General features: G+C 49.0%; 2 protein-coding genes across 2 annotated transcripts; one reads left to right on the forward strand and one right to left on the reverse strand.

The window, feature by feature from the left end:
• Positions 1 to 4,188: 4,188 nt before the first annotated feature.
• ido1 (indoleamine 2,3-dioxygenase 1) lies at positions 4,189 to 11,325 on the reverse strand (the record flags this gene model as incomplete). The annotated part of the gene is made up of 10 exons (XM_079746632.1): positions 4,189 to 4,601; positions 4,932 to 5,080; positions 5,468 to 5,519; positions 5,610 to 5,727; positions 6,033 to 6,132; positions 6,391 to 6,405; positions 6,821 to 6,939; positions 9,696 to 9,815; positions 10,564 to 10,659; positions 11,233 to 11,325. 10 exons carry the CDS (start codon positions 11,323 to 11,325, stop codon positions 4,189 to 4,191), a joined length of 1,275 nt encoding a protein of 424 aa, XP_079602758.1.
• Positions 11,326 to 17,674: 6,349 nt separating this feature from the next.
• rhobtb2a (Rho related BTB domain containing 2a) lies at positions 17,675 to 25,106 on the forward strand (the record flags this gene model as incomplete). Its single annotated transcript, XM_079739191.1, has 10 exons — positions 17,675 to 17,753; positions 19,647 to 19,848; positions 20,145 to 20,248; positions 20,632 to 20,817; positions 21,205 to 22,145; positions 22,235 to 22,353; positions 23,407 to 23,557; positions 23,635 to 23,723; positions 24,495 to 24,600; positions 24,901 to 25,106. The coding sequence occupies exons 1-10, from the start codon at positions 17,746 to 17,748 to the stop codon at positions 25,104 to 25,106; spliced, it is 2,112 nt and encodes a 703-aa protein (XP_079595317.1). The 5' UTR covers positions 17,675 to 17,745.
• Positions 25,107 to 25,411: the final 305 nt, after the last annotated feature.

Here is a 25,411-nt window from a genome sequence, read left to right on the forward strand (position 1 = left end):
TGGAGGGATTTGGACATGTCCTTAAGGATGCAAGATACCTAAGGATATTTCTACAATTAAGAAATCAGAAGATATGGCCTCAGCATCAGCATTCCTGGCTACAGTAGCACTGCTTTAGATATGTATAAGAGCTTTCTTTATACAAATAACTTTTAAATTAACTAGGTGAACAATTTATAATTGTTATATTATTTTTAGGATGCATGACAAATACAAATGGGACTCAAGTATGTCAGGTCGAAGTCGTAGCGTTGTGTGGCCACAAATAAAGTCATTCATATTTAATGGGACAACAGATAAGGGACGTTTGAAGCTTTAGAATTAGCTTTAGAAATAGCTGGAATAAGGTAATAAAGAGCCCAGCTTATCTGGGCTGCTTGGGTGAATGCGAGGGAGTCCTACTTCCATGAGCACTAGAGGGGGGATTAACACCTGTTAGTGCCGTTAAGATACAGGAGGGTAGCAGAGGTTGCGATGAACAGTGAACCACTTCCCCTGCCAATCGTGTAAACACCCCATTTGCACCCATCTTATAAACATAATTTTTCATCATATAAAATGAACAAAATTGACAACAGCCGCCAATAAAATCTCCAAACCAAGCAGTGTATTTTCTATGATTGAGTGGCCTTTCTACAGATCCTGGCTGTGTTCAGATGTTATTCACACTCCAAGTTGTTCCTGCCGGTCTGATTAAAGGTCTTGTTTGAAGACTTTAATAATAATGTCATTTCAAGATGATAGGCTTGGTGATGTTGTGGGGAACAGCACAGTCCCTGTGTGAGCAGACAGCAGCCTCTGTGTGTACAGCAGACCAGAGCACATCCAGACAGGTTGGGAGATCAAACGAGTACATTCTGTAACCCAGGGAACATCTCAGACAAGACGGTTTTGTTTAACCGAAACCAAAAGAATGTTTGATATCTTCCCCCGTGTACTTTTGTGTTTTGTAATTCATATGACATCACTGTCAATACAATGGATTCACTTTGAATGCCCTGACGTCAGAGCACTGGGCTGGGAAGGGTATGTGTGTGTGTGTGTGTGTGTGTGTGTGTGTGTGTGTGTGTGTGTGTGTGTGTGTGTGTGTGTGTGTGTGTGTATGTGTGTGTCATGTTCGACTCGGGGCCAAGGGCCGTCGTTCATGCGGAGCTGGTGAGAATCCACGCACAGACGGGGCTGTGCTGGCCCAGCCCCGGCTACACAATGAGCACATCCTTAGAGATAGTCTGTGTTTACCCACAGGTTGTCAGGGAGTCCTCCACATTCAGGCGCTAAGGAAAGGGATTGTTTGCCTTGGCTGTTGAGGAGAGCCCCGATCAGACATGTGAGCCCACAGAGGTGGAGGAGAGTCCCGATCAGGCATGGGAGCCCGCGGAGGTGGAGCAGAGCTCTGATCAGAGATGTGGAGCAGAGCTCTGATCAGAGATGTGGAGCAGAGCTCTGATCAGAGATGTGGAGCAGAGCTCTGATCAGAGATGTGGAGCAGAGCTCTGATCAGACATGTTAGAGCACGGCGCCCTCCTCTTCTTCACCACTCAACTCTATCAGCCCCTATCTTTGTGTGTGCGCATGTGTGTCTGTGTGTGTGTCTGTGTGTGTGCATGTGTGTGTGTGTGTCTGCATGTGTGCATTTATTAGCACAGGCACTTATATTCAAACCAATCACAGTGTCTGATGTGGTTCCTTCGATGCGTTGATGAGCAGCTCCTGGGTTGATCCCTAGAGACACAGCGCCCTGGAGCGAGAAGGGAAAGGCCAACGCAGGGCCAATGCGGGGCCAACGGGGGGCCAACGAGGGCCGTGTCTATGGGGGAGGACAGCACTGCAGCGTGGAGCTCCAGGTCTTATCTGATGTGAGGGACTGTTATTGTAGTGAAACCAGCGGGGAGGTGCCAGGAAAGTCGGAGATGAGACAAACGCGAGCCTCCGTGGCACAATCAGGCCTTTATATTTCTACCGGCCTCCCCAGGAGATCTGTCCCTACAGGAAGTGTGTGAGTGTGCGTTTGTGTGTGCCTTTATGCTTGCATACGTGTGTGAATGTGTGTGTGTGTGCGTGATGCAATGGGTGTGCATGCATGTGTATGCATGTGTGCTTATGTGCATGTGTGTGTTCATGTGTGCATGTGTGTGTTTGTGCGCCTGCGTGCGTGTGGGTGTTTGTATGTGTGTGTTTGTGAACGTGCATGTTTTTGGTTGTGTGTGTGTGAGAGTGTGTTTTTCTGTGTGTAAGTGTGTATTTTTGTGAGAGTGATTGTGTGTGTGTGTGTGTGTGAGAGTGTGTGTGTGTATGCATGCATGTGTTTTTGTGTGAGTGTGTGTGTGTGTGTGTGTGTGTGTGTGTGTGCGTGCGTGTGCTTATCTGTGTGTATGTGTAAGTATGTATGTTTGTGAGAGTGTGTGTGTGTGTGTTTGCATGAGTGTCTGTGAGTGTGTGTGTGTGTGTGTTTGTCATTGTGTGTGTGTGTGTGTGTGTGTGTGTGTGTGTGTGTGTGTGCGTGTGTGTGTCTGTGTCGGTTTGAGTGTGTGTGTCTGTGAGTGTGTTTATGTGTGTGTATGTATGTGTTTGTGCGGGTTTGTGTGAGAGCGTGTGTGTGTATATGTGTGTGTGGGTGTGTATGTGTGTGTGTGTACCTGTGTACGTGTGCATGTGTGACAATATGTGTGTGGGTGTGTGTGCGTGTGACTATGTGTGGGTTTGTGTGTGACTATGTGTGTGTGTTTGTGTGTGACTTCAGTATGTGCGTGACGATGTGTGTGTGTTTGGTTGTGTATGTGTGTGTGACTGTGTGAATGTGTATGACTGTGTGTGCGTGTATGTGTGTTTGTGTGTGTCTGTGTGTGCTTATGTTTGTGCTTATGTGTGTGTGTGTGTGTGTGTGTGTGTGTGTGTGTGTGTGTGTGTGCGTGCGTGTGTGCGTGCGTGCGTGCGTGCGTGCGTGCGTGCGTGCGTGCGTGCGTGCGTGCGTGCGTGCGTGCGTGCGTGTGTGTGTGTGTATGTGGTGATAGAGGTGCTGTACAACCTCAGTAAGTAGTGCTCTCTTCATTGTGCATTGTGCTCTGAGTCGACTGCTCCGATGCCAGCAGCCCGGTCCTACCGCGATGTGACAAAGGCTTATTATTATAGACTTTTTTTCCCGGTGCAGAAAGGTCAGGTACAAGTCAGATAACATATTGTTTTTTATTAAAATCTTTCTTTGAATTCACTGTTAGAGCTGGACGAATGTTTTGGTGAATTGAATGTCAAACGCTTTAGATGATCCTTGTTTTTGGAGATAATCAGCTGTATGATTTGATCAATAGTAACATGTTTTGGGGAACATATTGGCACATAAGTATTTTTCTGGCACTGCTCTTCAGCGCCCCTTACTGGTTGCTTTACGCATTGCGGTATTCAAACTTCTACTAAAATGCAATTCCTTTCCAACACCACCCAGACAGGCATGTTTACTTCATTGTCCTGAATTGAGGGCCCATGACAGAGGTCATAGGGAAAGTGAAGACCGGCCTTGCAAACACAGTTTGTTGTCTGTTACGGTGGTTTAGCTTTGAGTTGGTTAAAGCACCTTCAATGAATAGCGCGCCCATCTATTGTCGATTGTGTATTAAAGGAGTGGCTTCAACCCTCCAGGTAATCCTAACCATAGAGTCTGTCCTGCACAGCTACCTGTCTGTATCTAGTCTATGGTAAACATCTTTACTTCAGAATAATCACTTTTATGTTCTGCTTCTGTGTGTAGCTTTAATGTATTCATTATATTCACAATAGGGACGTACAAATCTGTCACTTGGAGGACTAATACTGTTACACAAATGACCAAAAACAGAAGATGAAAGATATGACACGATGGATGATAACAACAACAACAGCTTTCCGGAAATATTAATCATATTAATGAAATTAAAACTAAAAGTTAATACAACATTATTATTCATATTGATAGTAGGTGTACAAGGAATTAAACAATTACCCGCGGCTAAGATCTAAATGGTCTGGTAGAGTTCACCCTAACAGATCCCAGCACGTTGCCCTCACTAACAGAGACGCACGCTTTGGCCTTTCTAGCAAACTGCAGTCAGACTGCAGTCAGACTGCAGTCAGACCCTAGTGCCTCCTGCAGCACCTGCAGGGCCTCAAAGTCAGTCCAGATCACAGCCGTCTCCCTGCTCCAGCTCCGCCTCAAAGTCAGTCCAGATCACAGCCGTCTCCCTGCTCCTCCGGCACCTCGCTGCTCCCCGGCAGTCTGGCGTCTCCGGTGCGGTCCCTCACCGTCTTCAGGAAGGTCATGATGCCCGAGCCCCCGGTGCCCCTCTCCTCCAGGGCCACGGGCGCCTGGCTCAGGGGCCCTCCCGGGGTGCGGCCTTGGGAGCGGAGCCGGCGGGCCCGTCCGGCGGGGACGCTGATGAAGCGGCCGACCACGTTGATGTGGTCGCTCCGCAGGGACACCAGCCGGCTCAAACACTGCTCGAAGGCGCGGCCCAGGCGGGCGTGGCTGGCCCCCTGGACGAAGTCCCTCAGAGAGGGCTCCCCAGAGAGGTCCTGGATCAGACGCCGGTGGGCCGGGGGCATGTAGTCCATCATACGGGCCAGGAAGAGTCCTGTGAGGAGGTGGACCAATGTCAGTGTCCTCTTTGAAATCTACGCTTTCACAGAGTTTTAATTCATGCTGGCCTTTTCAGCTTTTTTAATCTCGGGTTCCATTTTACTTTTTTAATCTCGGGTTCCGAGTTGTCTTAACATTCTTTTTGTTTTTCTGTACCTCTCTGTACGTGCTCTCTCTGTTTTATTCTTTGTAAAGCACCTTGCTTTAAAGAGTGCTATTTAAATAAAGGTTTTTATTACTGTTATCATTGTTATCATTATTATGATATTTCAACTTTCACTTGATTATTTTTCCATTCTTTCCAACGTATATAAAGAGGTGTCACCGCTGTCTGTCTCGTGCTGCACCCCCAGCAGCCGGTCGAAGCAGTGCAGCAGGCTGCTCTGAGCCGCACTGCCCCCGGAGAGCTCCAGGGGCTCCGGCCCCACGCCCTCGTACACCAGGCCCCGCGGCATGCAGGGGTTGTCCCTCCACCTGGTGAGTGTCTGCCGTTAGAATACACAGAACACAGGCACACACACACACATACACACACACAGACACACGAACACACACGCATACACACACACACACACACACACACAGGCACATACACACAGACAAACACACAGACACACACACAGACACACACACACACAACGACACACACACACAGACACACACACACAACGACACACACACGCACACACACCCATGCATGTGCACACACAAACACACACACATACACACACGCACACACACACACACACAGGCACACAGACACACACACACACACACACACACACACACACACACACACACACACACACACACACACACACACACACACACACTAAGGACCATAACGTGGACAATATTTACCCAGAGAGATAAATCCTCATGATGCCATAGAAGATGGACGGCTCCACGTACACTGTGTCAACAGAGCAATACGTAACGTTATTCTTGACAGGTGAGGGTGGCGCGCCGACGCCCCATGTGAAGGTGCACAGGGGGGGCTTACCGTGCAGCAGCTTGAGGGTGTCCCTCATGTCCTGCAGGGACTGTTGGAGGACCTCCAGAGCGTCCGCCACCGCCTCGCCGTCTCCCCGCCGCACGCCATTCACCATGGCGGGAATGCTCTGTGCTGCGGAGAAACCTCCATGAAACGCTATAAACACTCCTTCTTAACCACCTCTTTTTTCACCAGCCTGGACCAAGAACAAGGCGGGTTCATCTCTTTGTCCTGAGATACACTAGTAAATATATCCTTTAGTATTCACTGAATCACTGTTTGACGTGTTCGATTATTTATAATCAAGATGTCCTTCAAGATGTGCATTCGGGATCAGCTAACAGATTTAAAGTTTGTCTTCCAGGTTCCGGACGTTTGGGATGGACATATCCAAATACTTTTCAACAGAGATTTGAGGATTCCCATATTTACCCTCAGTGCTGGAACTGCGGCCAGCTCCACCAGTAGAGTGACCAAGAAGAAGCCGCGGACGCTGTCTCCACCGGGCAGGCTTACCAGGAGCTCCAGGTTTCTGCTCATACAGGGAACCTTTCAAACAAACAGCCAGCAGCACCTCACAACACCTCACCAGCACTTTACCAGCACCTTACCAGCACCTCAACAGCACTGACAAGCACTTTACCAGCACCTTACCAGCACCTCAACAGCACTAACAAGCACTTTACCAGCACCTTACCAGCACCTCAACAGCACTAACAAGCACTTTACCAGCACTGCAGGAGGCCAAAGCAACATGATGATTGGTTGATGAACCATCTGAGATACTTACTCCATGAGAAACGGTCTGTGAGACGGTCAACATGAAAAAAAAGACAGTATATCTTTATTTAATATATGGTTGCAATATGACAGGGTTATTGAACTTGTGTGGGTCAAATTTAAAAAACACCTGTGGCCCTTGAGGGGCCGGCAGGGCTGACCCCCCTGCCAATACAGGACATAGATGTGCACCCTAAAGCCCGTTCATTTCTTTTTTTCTTACTTTCTATTGGAATGTCGAAGCATTTACGACAGTCCCTCACCCATAACTTGGTAACCAAAGAGAAGTTTCTTTCTTCTTCAACGTACGCTGTGTTTCAAAGATGGCCTGAGGTGGTATGTGTAATGCTCCGTGTTATCTAGGTTCTTCATGCTGACAGACTCCTCATAAGAGGCCTGCAGTGTGAGCTCTAGCTCCTCACTGAAGCTCTGAGGCTCACCCATCCAAGTCTTTCTTCCTCCAATTGGCCAGCACGGCGTCTGCGTGGGTGAGGATGGGGGGCAGCCCCAGGCTCCGGGACACCTCCCAGAAAGGAACAGCCAGGGTCCGGGGCAGCTTCTACACAAGAAAGGCAACAGAACGTCTTCCAGATCACAACCTTGTTTGTTATGATTGTGCTACGAACTCACGCTGTAAACCAATGCAAATGTAATCTACTCTCAAACTTGTTGTGTGCATCTATCTGAACAAAGTTTGTTTCGTAAAACCCATTCCCCTAGCTTTGACTTATGAAATAAAAACTATAAAATGTTAAAGTGAAGTAATGATTGCTGACAACCTAAATTGTAGTAGTGACTTAGTAATACAAACTACACCTCAAATGAGCCAAGAGCAGGATATTGAGAGCTGTTAGATAAATAATAATGATAGAAGAGAGTCAACTTGATGCAGTGTGGGGAAACTGGTTTAGAGGAGCCAGTGGGAGGGGGTGAAGGAGGGAGGGGTTTGGCTCCTATATTATTACAACGAGCAGCAGATGTCGGTCAATCAACATTAAAAAATTGTCCTCTTAAAGATGATCTGCAGCATATTCTAGATGGATTTTGCCAAAGAAAATTGTTGCAACGTGTGTTGCAAATGAACCTTTTTTTGTGTTAGATAACCTGCCAAGGGCAAGTCAAATATATGGGAATATATTTTATGAGTTTGTAAATGAATCTCCAAAGAATTTGTCCAATAAACGTTGACACATCACACACACACACACACACACACACACACACGCACACACACACACACACACACACACACACACACACACACACACACACACACACACATACAAAATCAGGAACACAAACATGTGAATTATTGTAGTAATGTCCACATAAATACAAGCGTCATCATCATCATCATCATCATCATCATCATCATCACTTGTTCCCTCTTGGCACACTAGTGGCCTTTGGGTGCACGTGTGAACATATGGTCCAGCATTGCATTAGTTCATTTCTCTTCAGCAAAGTTCTTCTTGTTTGCAATATGCCCATACAAAATATCCTCATACAAAATAGTCACGTATTGGACGGGCCTTAGTGATGTTACGTAGTCTTTCGTTTGACAGCTTGTAACTCCAGGCCACAGTCGTTTCCTCGGGACTATGGGTACTTGTATTTGATGATGACGTTCTGTTAGGTGCATTCTTTCTTTCAAATCCCCCTCGCACCATCTTCCTGAGAAAACCATGCCAGATGACTTCAACTTTTTTCTGTTCCCCCTCGGATAGACTCCAAGCTTGTATGCTGTATAAGAGGCGTGATCTTACACATATTGTTAGAAATTTTACCTGAGTGTCTAGTTGTCATTTTTGGAAAGCAGAGCTAATACTTGCATGAAGAAATGACATGTTGTTATCCGAGTTTGTGATAGTATAACCAAGATATTTAAATTTCCTGACATTCTTGACTTTACCGAGGGAAACTATGCTTTCCTGCACCATCAATGCTGTGTCAGTATTGAACACCATTGTCTCCGTCTTGTCATATGACATCAGCACCACCAGGTATAACCATATCGTTTGCATTAGAAGTATTTTGTACTTCAGCAGGATTTCTGATGTTGAATATTTCAATTGTTCAGAGTGTATATTGTCAGTCCCTTGACACCTGCCATTCTTTAAACTTGCTATATTAGCCTTTAACTCTGCACGTTCTGTTGGGTTGGTGTCAATGACTGGTAGGTCAACAGGGGGTAACAGATGTGGGTAGTTTTCAGGATGTTCTAGTTCTGGCTGTGGACTATAGGGCCGAGCCGCAAAATGCTCAGAAAGTGTTCTTTCAGCTTTTTTTTCTGTTGCATTGGCCTTTGCACTCGTGATAATGATGTATATCTTTTGCATCAATCTGAACTCCTCCTCAGTGTCGCGCTGTTCGCTGGCATAATTTAGGTGATTTGCATTAGATGTAAAATAGGCATTTTTCAACTTTGAGCGAGCTTTCCTAACATCGTAAGATAGTGCTTTCTTCTTAACTGGATTATTCTCTTTGTGGTATTGATTTAACAGATACTGATATCCCTCATCGGACCATGGCTTTTTCAATTCATGTCTTGTTCTCGGTGGAATGGTCTCTGTGGATACCTGATGTATAACATTCGTTAGCAGTTCTTCCGCTTTGTCAGACGTCTGCAGTTCTTGCTTAGGCAGCAACAGGGAGTCAAGTGTACCACTATATGAGCCTTGTATGGATGGGTCATCTCTCAAACGACGAAGATCAGGGTTTTATCCCGCTGTGTTTTGTAGAAGGTGTTCTTTATTGTTTTTCTTGTAAGGAACAGAGTGTCCATCACAACGATGTGGTGGTCTGACTCAAATGGATTTCTTTGCATGGGGTATGATCTGCAGTTTGTAGTTGCGCGTTTGACAAACCATTCAGCCATTATATAATCCAGTCTTCGTTTATAGCCAAGATTTGAATGAAAGGACCATCTGTGCTCATCTGATCCTGTTACGAACATTGTGTTTAGGATAAAGAGGGAGTTCTCTTCTCCCATTTCAATAAGTTTGGATCCGTTGAAGCTTGTTAGGATGTCATCATGTTGAGAGCCAATGACAACAATAACAAAACAAACCGCAAATTATTTTTTGAAGAGGAGTAAAACTTTTCAACCGCTATATTACAGACTGCCACAGACACACACACATACATACACACACGCACACGTACACACACACACGTACACACACATACACACACACACACACGTACACACACACACACACACACACACACACACACACACACACACACACACATCAACACAAAGTAATCACCCGTTCAAAAAGACACACACGTCATACGCACACACACAGTTACCTGAATGGTTCCCTCCTCCCCCTCCTGCCACACGTAGCCCATGGTCATAGCACTGAGCGCTAGGTGAGCCAGGCGCAGCTCCCGGTGCCTCTGCAGGTACTCAGTGCTGAGCAGAGGCATCTGGGGGTACAGTTTATCACTACAGATACAGTTTAATACAAAAGATACAGTGTAACGCTACAGATACAGTTTAACACTACAGATACAGATAAACACTACAGATAAAGAATACTGCAGATACAGTTTAACACTACAGATACCGTTAAATACTACAGATAAAGAATACTATAGATACTGTTTAACACTACAGATACAGTTAAACACTACAGATAAAGAATACTACAGATACAGTTAAACACTACAGATAAAGAATACTACAGATACAGTTTAACACTACAGATACAGTTAAACACTACAGATAAAGAATACTACAGATACTGTTTAACACTACAGATACCGTTAAATACTACAGATAAAGAATACTACAGATACTGTTTAACACTACAGATACAGTTTATTACTACAGATACTGTTTAACAATACAGATACTGTTTAACAATACAGATGCAGTTAAATACTAGAGATGCAGTGTATCACTACAGATACAGTTTAATAAGACAGATACCGTTGAATACTATAGATACAGTTTAACACTACAAATGCGGTTTAACACGACAGATACAGTTTAACACTACAGATACTGTTTAATACGACAGATACAGTTTTATACTACAGATACTGTTTAATAAGACAGATACAGTTTAACACGACATACAGTTTAACACTGCAAATACAGTTTCATACTACAGATACAGTTTAATGCTACAGATACTGTTTAATACTACAGATACAGTTTGTTATGACTGACCTTGTTAATGCGTGAACGCAGCGTGTGGGACTGTACCAGATCTGAGACTTGGAAGGCGATGTCCATCCATGGTGTGTAATACTCTGGCAGCTCTTGCTTTTAGATGTGAATATGCAATATGTATGCAAAATTAAATGATATAAATAGCATTCATAGCGTACCATATGCACACATTCAATTTACGAGTATGTATATTCGTTAGCCTCATAGCATATTTGCCTAAGTCATATTTAAAGGTTAATCTTGTATTTAGCGTCATAAATGCCTTAGTCAAATATATGACTTAGGCAGATGGTGAATATGGAATGTAGAAAGCACTCTGATTGGCTTAGGATATAGCCAATGAGGCAAAGTGAATCAGCAGCATTAGGAGAATAGAGTAAGGTTAGATATCAAACTTTGGCCAAAATATGACCTAGGCAATTATGCTATGAGGCTAAAGATATGTAGATCTATGTATGTAGACTTATGTAAATCGAACTGTTTTGGGAAATATTATATATTTAATAAGGACAGTTCCTCTCTGCTCTGGATGTGTTGATGGAGAAAATGACTTGACTGCAATTCGAGAGAAGTTTCTACAGTTCTCGTGCACTTTAACAGAGCGATAATACACAGCTCATGAGTCAAACAGAAAAACAAACCTTAGGTCTGAGGACGTTTACCTACCAGTGGTGCTGGGAGGACAAAGCCCAGCTCGGTGGAGACGTGGTAGGGCTCCAGAGAGAAGGGCACTTTGGGTTCTGTGGAACACGACGCCATGACGCCTTTCTAGCTCACAGTGTTGCCACCACATTGTGAAAGTCCTCAGCCTCGGAGCTCAGAGCACATGTGACTGGACCCTGGACAGATGTCCAGGGTCAAGGGTCACTCAACACACAAGTTATCAGATTTAGGATACTTGTGTCAATAATCAACCTTTGGGGTTGAACTTCTGCCACAGTTGCTTCCCTGGTAGGACTATCCCTGGTGCTCTTCTTCTAAATAGTTTATACTCTTTTGACAAAGAAATTCGAATCCACCTGACCAAGGGTTAATGGTAAACCATAAGACAATGTTATATTTCTCAAATAATAGAATCAATGAAGGTAATGGATTGTTGTTTTTTGGAGAAACCCTGAACTATTTGATGGGCGTGGATTGCTGGCCATTTTCTTCACTTAAATTCAGATAAGACATAAGATCTGGTCATTGCCCCCAACAATGCGAGAATAAACTAGGATTTCCCAGTGTATTGACTCCAATTCTCTTCCTCCCGCTCAAACAAACCTGAGTTACTACTGTATTGCTACGGGTCATTTTGATGTGTGTGTTTGACCATCATGTCTGGTTGTTGAGCTGCTCCTGTTATTTACATTTTAGAACATCTTCAGGCTCAGGTCTATTGAGACAAAAACAAAATCGAAATGCTTATTCACGCTTTTGTTTCATAGCGTTTAAATTACTGTGATGCGCTTTGTTCCATGCCTCAAAATCGCTGGGCCTTTTACAAACAATTCAAAATGCAGCCTCCAGACTTCTCTCATGGACTTGCAGAAGAGCACATATTTCCCCTTGCCAATGCATTCTGGAGTTGAGTTTAAAATCTTGGTCCTCACTCACTCCTGCAAAGTCAAGCCCCCTTTTACATTTTGTGCATCCATATACCCATGCAAAAATACATCCATACGCCCATAAGCCCATACAACAATGCACCAATACACCATAGACCATTCAGCAACACCTACTAACAGAACCCCCCCCCCCCACACACACACACACACAACTAGTGGTTATGTTGCTTTTGGAGCAGTGGCTCCTACTCTGTGAACCCTCTCCCTCTCCATCTCCCTCTCTCTCTCCCTCTCGCCCTCCACTGTCAACACACTCCCTCTCCCTTTCCTCTCCCTCTGTCTCTCCCTCTCTGTCTCTCCCTCTCCCTCTCTCTCTCTCTGTCTCTCCCTCTCCCTCTCTCTCTCTCCCTCTCCCTCCCTCTCTCTCTCCCTCTTCCTCTCCCTCTCCCCTTCTACTGTAAACACACTCCCTCTTTCCCTCTCCCTTTCTCTCTCGCACTCCCTCTCCCTCCCCCCTACTGTCAACACACTGTTATAAGTAATGTGAACTCGTGCAAACCTTTAAAATAACCGCCTGAATCATCATTCCAGGCAGGATTTCTGCCTGCACTGTGCTGGTTGTACTGTACTATGTCTCATTGCCCTGTTTGTGAAGAGAATATTTCTGTACTATATTGGATTTCTTCTGCGCTTGTGAAGCTCTGTAGTGACCCTTGTCCGTGACTCGTACTCGTACGTACTCGTACGTATGTAAATATATTTAAATAATTTACTTACCTTTGAATATTGAAAGAACAGCGATCAAATAAGCAAATTGAATAAGAAATGTACCAATGGGGGCGCTCTAACTGAGCAGCTGCTAAAGGTGAAAGCAATACTTCTTGTTTGTGCTGCTCCCTCAGTATTGATGGGATTAAGTTACCATAGACTGTTTGTTTAAAGCTAAACAATTAGCTATCTAGCTGGGTGTTTATTCTTTCTGATCACAACTGACCCTGTGGTGGTAACATATTGTGGCGAGCAACACGGGAAGGAAGAGACGGGAGCCCAGATTGAACCAATTATGCAGTTCCGTGCCCCATACACCGCACGACTACGGACTGCCTTTATTAACGACCACAAACATTACAGAAACACGGGACACCTGACCACCACACACAACACTCTCACTAATGGTCCTGATCACACTACACATCACACAACAATGGAACAACACACAATTAACACACAACCAATAAAGACCCCAAACCCGTTAACCCCACTTAACCTAACAGAATAAATTAACAAAACCCTTCTTGTCAACTGACAACCCCAATTCCCAGAATCCCCGCGGCTCCGGAACATGGCGCCCACACCCTTGGTCGCCACACAGCCCCCACCTCAGGGGTCAGACGTCCCGACGACCCCATGATCCGTCACATAGTCCCTTAAGTGTTCAGGGGGCCGGCGCCGCCGGTTCGGCCGCTGAAGCCCCCTAGAGGCGGCAGCCGCAGGGCCAACGGCCCCACCCGGGGAGCCGGCAGGGACAGAGGAGCCGCCACTGGAACCGCGAGGCGTTCCTCCTTCCTCACCAGCAACAACCGGGGCGAGGGGGCGGTACGGCGAGAGTCTGTCCTGGTGCAACACCACCACCCGCCCCCGAGCGCCCGGCATCCGCAGCCGGTACACCACCTCGGACACTCTGTCGAGGATTTCTCCCGGCCCCTGCCAGTGGCTCCGCAGTTTGGGGCAGACCCCCCTCTTTCTGACGGGGCAGTACACCCACACCCTGTCCCCGGGTGTGAACGCTCGTCCCCGGCAGCGAGTGTCATAGCCCCTCTTCTGCCTCACCCCTGAGGCAGCCTGAGCCTGGTGAGTGTAGTCATGGACCACCAGCAGGCGATCCCTCAGCCTGCAGAAATAATCCATAGCCGCACCCCCGGCGAGCTCAGGCTCGGGCGGGGACCCGAACACCAAGTCCACCGGTGTCCGGAGCTCCCGCCCGAACATGAGGGCAGCCGGCGTGCAGTGACTGGATTCCTGCACCGCCGTCCGATAGGACCACAGGACCAGGGGCAGGTGACGGTCCCAGTCCCGCTGGTGCTGGCTGGTGAGGATGGCGAGCTGGGTGGCCAGGGTGCGGTTAAACCGCTCCACCAACCCGTCACTCTGGGGATGGAGCGGCGTCGTCCTCGTCTTGTGCACCCCCAGCCGCCGGCAGACCTCTCCAAAGACCTGGGACTCGAAGTTCCGCCCCTGGTCGCTGTGGAGCTCAGCAGGGACCCCGAAACGGGCAAACATCTCCTCCACCAGCCTCTCCGCGGTGGTGGCAGTGCTCTGATCCGGCACCGCATACGCCTCTGGCCATTTGGTGAAGTAGTCCATGGCCACGAGGACGTAGCGGTTGCCAGAGTTGGTGACTGGAAACGGCCCCAGGACGTCGACCCCCACCCATTCCATCGGTGCTCCCACCAGGTACTGCTGGAGCGGGGCGTGGGAACGCTGGGCAGGTCCTTTCTGCGCCGTGCAGGTGTCGCAGCAGTGGACATGCAGCTCAACGTCCCGTCGACAGCCCGGCCAGTAGAACCGCCCCCGCAGGCGATGCAGGGTCTTGGCGTTTCCGTAGTGCCCCACCCCCACCGAGCCGTGGACCAGCTGCAGCACCTGGGGACGAAGCACACGGGGCACCAACAGCTGCAGGATGTCGCCCTTCCCCCTAGGGTCCCGCCAGCGGCGGTGGACCACCCCGTTGTGGAGCTGGAAGCATCCCCACTGGGTGTGGTAGGCCTTCACCTCAGGCCCTCGTGCCGACACCTCCGGCCAGCTGGGGCGCTGCCCCGCCTCCAGCCAGTCCCTCCCCAACGCCAGGGTCTCGTCGGCCCGCTGCTGCTACTCCAGCTGACTCGCCGTCAGCAGGAGCCACCCCTCCGCCTCCCCGATAGTCTGGTAAGCCTCGGTGGTCTGGAGAGCCGCCACCATCGGAGACTCGTGGGCCCGCTCCTCCTGGCGCAGGCAGTAGCAACACTCCAGGACTGCACAGGGCCGTCGGGAGAGTGCGTCAGCATTGCTGTGGAGCCACCCCGCCCGATGCTGGATGTCGAAGTCGTACTCCTGCAAAACTTCCAGCCATCGAGCCACCTGGCCCTCAGGGTTCTTAAAACTGAGGAGCCAGGTGAGGGACGCGTGGTCGGTGCGGATCAGGAAGCGCCTGCCATGCAGGTACGGCCTGAAATGCCGCACGGCCAGAACCACAGCCAACAGCTCCCGTCGGGTCACGCAGTAATTGCGCTCCGCCCGACTGAGAGTGCGGCTGAAGTAGGCGATGGGACATTCCCCCTCCCCCACTCCCTGGGAGAGGACCGCACCGACCCCCACGTTACTGGCATCGGTGTCGAGGACGAAAGGCCGACCAGCGTCGGGGTAAGCCAGGACCGGGGCCTTGGTGAGCACCGCCTGGAGTCTGGCGAAGGCCGTGGCGCAGGCGTTGTCCTTGTTGTTGTTTGAGGAGGTAGGAAGCGAGGATGTAGGAAGCTGCCGTGCCTTCAGAGCAACAGGAGGTTCAGCTGATGCCAGTGACAAGGTGTGAGCACCAGGCAACCTTCTACTGTTTTGATGAACTGATGTTACGTTTGATTCCTTCGATAGCACCAGGTTAACCTGTGTTCCTATACACGTTTCTGTTGTTGGTGTTGTAGTGTGGCTGAGAGCGACCCAAGAAGCAGCTAGTGAGGGGGAAGCAGACCAAAGTTTTGAATTTGTTTTGTTTTCACTTTTAAAAGTTGATCAGCATTTTATACACGGGAAGGTGTGTTGGTAATTGTGTGTTGGTAATACAAGGTAATTGTGTGTTGACGGGAACAACACACAATTAACACACAACCAATAAAGACCCCAAACCCGTTAACCCCACTTAACCTAACAGAATAAATTAACAAAACCCTTCTTGTCAACTGACAACCCCAATTCCCAGAATCCCCGCGGCTCCGGAACATGGCGCCCACACCCTTGGTCGCCACACAGCCCCCACCTCAGGGGATAGACGTCCCGTCGACCCCAACACCCAACACATAGTCCCGATAGTTCAGGGGGTCGGCGCCGCCGCCTTGGCCCCTGCCAGCGGCGGCCCCGTTGCGGCGCAGCCTTCCTCCCTGGTTGTGACGCCCGTCTCCAACAGTCCCTAGAAGTCCATCGGGGCCCCCACCAGTTCCTGCCGTAGGGCGGCGCTGGAGCGCCGTCCGTTCACCCCATCCTCCGCCGCCCTCCAACGCCTGGCCCTCCGACGGCCACGCCGGCGGCTGGGATGGACTGGACGCTGTCCAGTCCGCCCGCAATCCTTGACCCACCGACACTGCTCCGGCTCAAGGTCCGGTGGCCTGGGTTTCCGGACCTGGTCCTTGTCCTGCCCAGACGGGAATGCCACTGGCATTGTGCCACGGGAGAGGGCTGCCCCAGTCGCGTCCACCCGGGCACCACAGCGACGGCAGCTGTACTTGGCCGGACCACACTGGTCCTGGCAATCATCCTCCGTGGACGGCTGCAGGCTGGGTTGGTCGCAAAACTCCCGCTCCGCCCGTTCCGCCACATCGAGGGCCACATCGAGGGTCGGGGGCATGATGAGGCGGACGTGCTGCCCCAGCTGCGGCGGGGAAAGTCCCTGAAGTAACGCATGAAGGGCTAGCTCACCCCTAGCAGCAGCAGGGAAGTCGGGGTAGCCCCGCTGGGCGTACAATTGAATGTCCGCTGCGTAGACCCCCAAGCTTTCCCCCTCCCGGCGGCGGCGGCTGGTTAGCAGCTCCCGGCTGTCGTTCACATCCGCCCTCTGCCCGAAACGCCTCTCCAACGCCCATTTTACAGACAGACAAACACACACACTGATGCTATATATATTATAGACCATATGCTACTACTATTGCAGATGTTTGATTAAATTATTCTGACAAGGCTGCTTTGATGGACATAATAATGTGATCATGTTGAGATACTAGGATTGAATCTGCACTGCATGAAAGGGACTAAGAGGAATGGATGGAGACTGACCGAAGGGAATTATTACCGTATTAAGGAAAGGTGAGCGTTGTTCTTAACAACTCTAATGATGACAGTAGTCTGCCATTCTCTGTACATTGTATCCTACGGCCTATGGTCACATTAATACACATTAACAAAAAAAATGAAAGTGTTATTATAAAAACAAAAGCGGCACATAATGAATTGTATCATTCAATAGCGCAAAGATAACCATGTTTGAGTTCGCCTTGTTTTGACTGGGACATGTTATATGGTCATAAAGCTGTGTAATAGGGTCATGGGATGTGAACAGTGGGGTTCTTTTGGTGCGCGTGCCCGCTTTGAGCCACGTGGGCCAGGTGACTGGAGGAGGTCCGCGGGGCCGCGCGCCGCGCTCACAGCTGCAGCTCTGCAGCTCTGAGGACAGAGAGGCCTCTGCTCGCCTCCGTCGCTTTTTCTGGTAGGTCTTCGTATTTCTGCCGACTGGAAACATTGCGGTGGTCCGCCGGTTCCAGCGCCTCCTGACAGTCGTCGAAGATGAAGTTCAGCCTGAGCAGCCGCCAGGTGCCTGCCGCCCCCCGTGGAGCCCCTCTCCTCCCGTCCAGCCTCCAGTCCGTCCTGTCGTCCGCTGCACCACTTCCTCATGCTGCGGTAAGAGTCTCCTTCCCTCACAACCAGCGGATTCCTGGGAACCTGAACTCGTCTGCGAGGAGTAAAGAAATCTCCGTGAAGACTGAGACCCATTGGGCACCCCCTGGCTGAACGTTACGTAACGTGTAGTCGTGAACAGTCGATTTCTCCTTATTCATCATTCTGTGTTCGTCTTGTAGGCCAGTTAACTGCAGCTGTGCAGACGGGTTCATGTGTTCAGCGGTTTCTAAATCCTCGTGATAGTGTTTTATCAACCCCAGTAGATTTGATGAAATGCACATAGCCTATAGTCTGAGGGGGGGACTAGCGATAGTGAAGGGGTCTCGAACCTATGGCAGCGCCTTAAACCAGACCTAAGCTCGGTTCGGCCAAACGGTTCAGGAGATTCGTGCCCTGTTGCCGTGAATCTGAGATCCAGCCGGTCTGTGAACTGCACTTTATGAATTGCTGCTGAAAGCTGTCGGACACATTTTGTGAATGGCTTTCTGAATAAGGGTTAACACAACTGTGTGTCTATCACTAACATGAAAGACCCACTTTAGTTTATTTGATTGTGCATTTTCATCTTTCTCATATTGAACTATTAAATAGAGTTATTACATCGATTCACTGATTGAGTGAATTGCTGATAGTGCCGTGAGAAGCAGTGTTGTTGCGTGAACACGTACCTTTACGACTTAACTCTGCCATAGTCAAAAAGATAGATCAGGTAATGTGCATCTTAAAAGCATAGCATTGGCCTTATCCCTACACACACTGTCAGCCAAAGCTTTTAAACAATAAAAAATATGTAGGATGATGCATGCGTTGTAAAGAGCGAAGAATGTCACGCAGGACTGCCTGGGATTTCATGTCACGTATAGATCGAGGCTGCAGTTCCCTTGGAAACCAGTCTGGACCAAAATAAGTACCAGACTCCATTTCCTTTGGCTTTGATGGCGCTCGCAATTGCATTGCTGTATTTATTTCGGTAATGTTAATGATGATGTTATAACATTTTTAGCTAAGGCTGCCTAGATGCACAGTATATGATATTGATGACACAGTAAAGATGACCCAGATTATAAAAATGGCTGCAACGTGTACATTTTTGAGAATAACTTTAATATTGCGCACAATAGTCACATGGCTTCAAGAGGAGTTTGTTTATATTCTCAAGCCCCCGATGTTGTGCACATCAAGTGTAGCCCAATAACAATAACCTTGAATTACATGAAAACAATACATTCAACACAATATAATAGTAATAGTATCTATGTATGTGCGTATTGTCCGCAATATGCACATATTTTATTCAACCTCAATATTATCATTCAAATGAAAACGTATATGCTATTTATTTTCTATTTCTTATCCTGATAAGGGGCTTGTGGACTTCTTTATTCAAGACCAGGGATTGGATCCTCTGAATGGGGCCACGGGCAGTAAGGTCCCATAACAAGCCAGATGTAACGAGGAATAGGGACATGACAGCCGCCATATTGATTTTCATCCTGCTGCTCGGTTAGAAGGTGAAGCCGTGTCCTTAAAGGACCACATCATGCTGATGTAGCACCTTTCCAGAACGTTGCTTCTCTAAACTTACATTTAAATTTACATTCAGGGCGTTTAGCAGACGCTTTTATCCAAAGTGAAAGAGAAACAATATAATGCTGTCGGTAGAGTAAGGATGTTCACAGAACCAAGTGGCAAGCACTAACAATTTCTAGGTTAACCCATTCCCCGTTTGCAACAAAGATATCTAGGATAAGAAGCTTCACAATGCTAAGCACTATTTTTAGGTGCAAGGACTTATAACATAGAATAAGTGCATAAGAAGGGGAGGAGGGGGGAGGCTAAGCAGAATCTAGGTGAGCTTTAAACCTAATCTCGGGCTCTCTGTCTTCGGGACAGACCTCACCTGACCGATTCTGATATGGACTATGAGAGGCCCAACGTCGAGACCATCAAATGTGTGGTCGTCGGGGACAACGCGGTGGGGAAGACCCGTCTCATCTGCGCCCGCGCCTGCAACGCCACCCTAACACAGTACCAGCTGCTGGCCACGCACGTGCCCACGGTGTGGGCCATCGACCAGTACCGGGTGTGCCAGGAGGTGAGTAGCCTGACCCATCCCTCCATCTTCTGTCTGATATCTTTTAAGAGCTTCTGTGACCGAATGTGCAGGGGAATGACATGTAGGCTACCACAGGTCTGGCAGGTCAAACCTGGGCAGCTGCGAGACCTAATGCCTGACAGGACAGTGCGTCGGTGACCCAGCCACCTCATTTCCTCCGATTAAACATGTGACTCATTGTGTGTCATTGTAAGTCGACTTGTGAACGCATGATTCACGCCAGCCCCCTGAGGCCGGTGGCCAGCTGTTGAGTTCCTCCGTGTGATCCCTGTGAGGTACTGGAGCGCTCCAGGGATGTGGTCGACGACGTCAGCGTGTCCCTTCGCCTCTGGGACACGTTTGGGGACCACCACAAGGACCGGCGCTTTGCATACGGCAGGTCAGACACGGCTAGGGCTGGTGCCGTTCAAGCTACTATATATTCTGTTTTTCACCACACAAAATCAACTTGAACTCTAATAGGTACTCTGTAGATAGATTGAACTTGAATAGGTACTCTGTACATAGATTGAACTCTAATAGGTACTCAGTAGATAGACTTCACTTGAAAAGGTACTGTAATGTAGACGTAATTCGATCGGTACCCTTAAAGGTACAAAGATCCGAACCTAACCCAGGGCACCACATGGGCTGTCTGCCTCGTCTCACATGATGGCGTTGTGCTATGATCAGGTGACTCCTTCTGTGAATGGGTGATTTTGTTATTGAATCCTTTTCCACTCTCTCTGCCTCTTCCCCCGCTCCCTCTCCTACCCCCATTAGGTCGGATGTGGTGGTGCTCTGTTTCTCCATCGCAAACCCCAACTCGCTGTACCACGTGAAGACCATGTGGTACCCTGAGATCAAGCACTTCTGCCCCCGCGCTCCGGTTATCCTGGTGGGCTGTCAGCTGGACCTGCGCTACGCTGACCTGGAGGCTGTGAACAGGGCCCGTCGGCCCCTGGCCAGGTACACAGAACTGATCCCTGAGTGGGATTCCTCTGGGAATGCACAGTGAGATCACCGTGCGCACATCATCGGAACACATTCCGTTTGGTTTTCTCTTTTTTACAATAAAGCCGTTTAGCAGACGCTTTTACCCAAAGCAACTTAAAAAAGGGGTTGCTTTGGGTCTTTTACATTAAGGCCATTTAGCAGACGCTTTTACCCAAAGCGACTTACAATAAGTAAATTTATCAGAAGAAAGAGAAACAATATATATCGCTGTCGGTACAGTAAGGATGCTCATAGAAACAAGTGCAAGCACTGCTAATTGCTCGGTTAACCCACTCTTTACCAACCCTGCATGCAGTGTCAGGTTCCTCTGTAAAATGTTTGAATTTCTCCGTTCTCCAGACCCATTAAATCCAACGAGATCCTGGCCCCCGAGCGAGGCCGGGAGGTGGCCAAGGAGCTGGGGGTGCCGTACTACGAGACCAGCGTGGTCGCTCAGTTCGGCATCAAGGACGTCTTTGACAATGCTATCCGGGCTGCGCTGATCTCCCGTCGGCACCTGCAGTTCTGGAAGTCCCACCTGAGGAACGTCCAGCGGCCCCTGCTGCAGGCGCCCTTCTTGCCGCCCAAACCGCCCCCGCCCATCATCAGCGTCCCTCCTCCGCCCAGCTCCACCGAGGAGCACCCGGCCCGCCTGCTGGAGGACCCGCACTGCGCCGACGTCATCCTGGTCCTGCAGGAGCGACAGAAGATCTTCGCACACAAGATATACCTGGCCACGTCCTCCTCCAAGTTCTACGACCTCTTCATCATGGACGGGGCGCCCGAGGAGGCCGAGCGGCCCGGCCGCGGCCCCCTCTCCGGCCGGGAGCTGCTGATGAGGGCCGCCAGCTTCGACGTGTGCGAGAGCAGCGACACGGGCGACCGCGCCAACCTGCGGGCCTGCACCAGCGACGGCACGCTGAGGGAGTCCCAGGGGGCGCGGCAGGGCCAGCTGCTCTCCTCCTGGAGCAGGGCCTTCGTCAGCATCCAGCAGGAGCTGGTGGAGGACCCGGGCACCTACGCCCCCCGGCCCATGACGGTGGTGCACATGGACGGGTCCATGCTGCTGGGGCCCTTCCGGGCGGTGCTGCGCTACCTGTACACTGGCCAGCTGGACGAGCACGAGAAGGAGCTCATGCACATCGCGCACATCGCCGAGATGCTGGAGGTGTTCGACCTGCGCATGATGGTGGCCAACATCCTCAACAACGAGGCGTTCATGAACCAGGAGATCACCAAAGCCTTCCACGTGCGGCGCACCAACCGGGTCAAAGAGTGTCTGGCCAAGGGCACCTTCTCGGGTGAGATGTTGTCAGACTCTTCTTGGAGGGCAAAAGAAACGAAACCCAACAAATATCTGGTGTTAACGTGCATTGTCTCCACGTTTCAGATGTGGTGTTCAAGCTAGATGATGGCACAATCTCAGCCCATAAGCCCTTGCTCATCTCTAGCTGTGATTGGATGGCAGCGATGTTCGGAGGGCCTTTTGTGGAGAGCTGCACAAAAGAGGTTAGTGTCAGCTGTGGAGCAACACAAACTATAATTATTCCATACACAGGGTTTTTAGTTTGGACTGGTTGGCATCAGGGAGGTCATTACATATACACAAATACACAACACACAATCTCTTGCTCTCTTTCCCCCTTCTTCTCTCTCTTTATCTTGTTCTCACCCTATCTGGCTTTCTCTCTCTTTGTAATACTTTTATTTAGCTGAATAAAATATTAAATTGTGACAGTTTCATCGTTCATATTTGACAGACACAGACTCACCTTGACCCGCCGTGATTCAGTTGCCTTGGAACAGTCCGTGTGCAGCGACTGCTATGTAACTTCTGCTGGACATCATTTCACTGGAAGAAACCAAGAGCCTGACGCAGGTTATTTTAGTTTGCCGCCCACAGCACTTTATTTTGAACAGAGAAAGGTCTGTTAGTCCACTCTAAAGAATGCTGCGGGCAGTACTCCTTGCACCGTCACCTTCCTGCTCCGGCCTCTTATTCTCACTCCGACTCTCCGTCTCTTGAGTCCAGCTATGGCCGTATCTTTAATCTTTAAGAGAAGACAGGTGATTAGTTTTGATTTGGTGCTGTGAGCTACGCTCCCTCCGGTATTCCCTTCTCGGCCAACCCTGACAGCCCTAGCCCAGCAGCCCCTCCCCAATTAGGAAGCCCGTGACTGTGATTGGATGAGCGCAGTTGGGCCGTCGTCGCCGTTGATTGGGGCTTGTGTGTGCTGTGAGAATATGTGGGTGATGCACAGCTGCAAAGCCACACACGCACACACGCTTCCGCCCACGCACCCAAGCACGCGCACTAGCCCGCCCAGCTGACAAGGCGAGTTTGAATAAATGAGCTGCACAAATGGTCAGACACATTGCCACCCATGCTAATGACTGCGGTGGCAGAGGCCTTGTGTCCTATTCCACAAATGTTATTTACACTACTTTTTTTAGTAGAGACAGACGGCAGCCTGTGTAAACTACGGTATGTTGTATCACAAATAACCGTGCTCCTATCCCCCCTGTTGTCAAAGCTCCTAAAGATCTAGTTGTGTCCCCCAGGTGCTGTTCCCCAACACGACGCGCACCTGCATGCGGGCGGTGCTGGAGTACCTCTACACAGGGCGCTTCTGCTCCCGGGCGGACCTCGACGCCATGGAGCTCATCGTTCTGGCCAACCGGCTCTGCCTCCCGCACCTTGTTGCTCTAACAGGTGAGAGCTGTCACAAAAAAGCTGTGCATTTTTATTTGGACGGTTTTTATTGACCTGTGATTGCATTTGTTTTTCAGAACTGTACACGGTAACAATGTTGATGGAGACGGCCCTTATGGGCGCTGACACCGACGGGGATGTCCTGGTGTACCTGGACATGGCGCAGGTAACAGCACTCTGAACCCAGGGTTAAAGGGGCAGTGTGTAGGATTAAGTGGCCTCTAGCGGAACAGACTTGGCAGAAAGGGAACATGGTATGAAGTATGTTTTAATTTGGGGAATATCCCATGAAAATAACATCAGTCATAGTGTTCTCGTTACCTTAGAATGAGCCCTTTGTATTTACATAAGGAGAGGGGCCTCTTCCTTGGGGGCCGCCATGTTCCTACAGTAGTCCAGAGCGGACATACAGCTCTAGAGAGAACGTGTTTTATTCAAGCTTTAGCTTTTTGTGCTCTGAGCACCAGGAAAGAGGGCAACCTGATGACCCATTTTTTATACTTTTCAGCACCGTTGTTGTGTAGTGGCGTTGTAATGAGGTGTTTTATATGAAATGCGCCACACACCGTGGCTTTATTAATTTAACCCTCTCACTCGGACACGCCATCAACATCCACTGCTGGCTAGGCGAAGTGCCACACTCCGTCACCCCACGGTGGCCACTAGTGGCCACCTACAGTAACACACCGGACCTTCTCACTGGGTGTCTGTTGGAGCTGGTGACCATACATTGCAGTATTTTCCTTGATGTTTTTTTGTGTTGTAAGCAGTTTCTATCGATTTTACAATAGGTTAGTTTGAAATGAAATTTACAGTTTTACAGTCGATTTTACAGTTAGTTAGTACAATCCTTTATCACAGTGACACATTTTCATTGGAGATAGTTTTCATAGGAGGCTGCACATGTTGTATAACCAAACGCTTGAACTCCCTACAGTTCCACTGTGCCCAGCAGCTCACAGGCTGGTGCCTTCACCACATCTGCACTAATTACAACAGCGTGTGCCGCAAATTCCCCCGAGACATGAAAGCCAAGTCTGCAGGTAAAGTTCTGAGAACCGCAAAGCAAATCAAAATGAACTCCGATGACTATTTTGATAGTGCATCTGTCTGAACAGAAACACGCTGTATGTACCTGGCAGCTGGAATGACTAAGATTGTCTGGAAAGGAGACTTACATCCAATGATTTAGTAACATCAAACAACCAGAGAGAAACAATACTCAACCCACTTTGTAAAATAGAAAAAAAGTGAATCCCTCACGTGTTGATGCTTCTCACTCAGTCAGAGACTCATTGTCTCTATGAGTCCTCCACAAACCCAGCCGTTGTGCTCTCCTGCAGAGAACCAGGACTACTTTGAGAAGCAGCGCTGGCCCCCGGTGTGGTACCTGAAGGAGGACGACCACTACCAACGGGCCCGCAAGGAGCGCGACAAGGAGGACTACCTATACCAGAGAAGGCAGTGCAAACGCAAATGGCTGTTCTGGAACCTGCCCTCCTCCCCGTCCTCACGCTCTCCTCCTTCTGGGTCGTCTGCTGTCATCTGATGGGGTGAGGAACCATCCACTGGCTGCTGAGGACAGACACCCAGACATCTCATTAAAAAAGCTCATTCTTAATGCTCCTTACAGCGGAATATGATTTGAGGGAGGAGCACTGGACAGAGCAGGGTATGGACTGACTCCAAGCCTCGTTGACAGTGAATTAAAGAATGGTGCAATAGGCTTCTGCTCTTCGAGCGGTGAGCAATTAATTGAATGTTGGACTAGGTAAGGTCTCAAGGAATGGACGTCTGCTGGTACAGAACTGTCATCCATTGATCGCTCTTAAGTTACTGATAACTGATAACTGA

This window comes from Pollachius pollachius (genome assembly GCF_949987615.1).
Source record: "Pollachius pollachius genome assembly, chromosome: 1".
In the NCBI taxonomy this organism is placed as follows: Eukaryota; Metazoa; Chordata; class Actinopteri; order Gadiformes; family Gadidae; genus Pollachius; species Pollachius pollachius.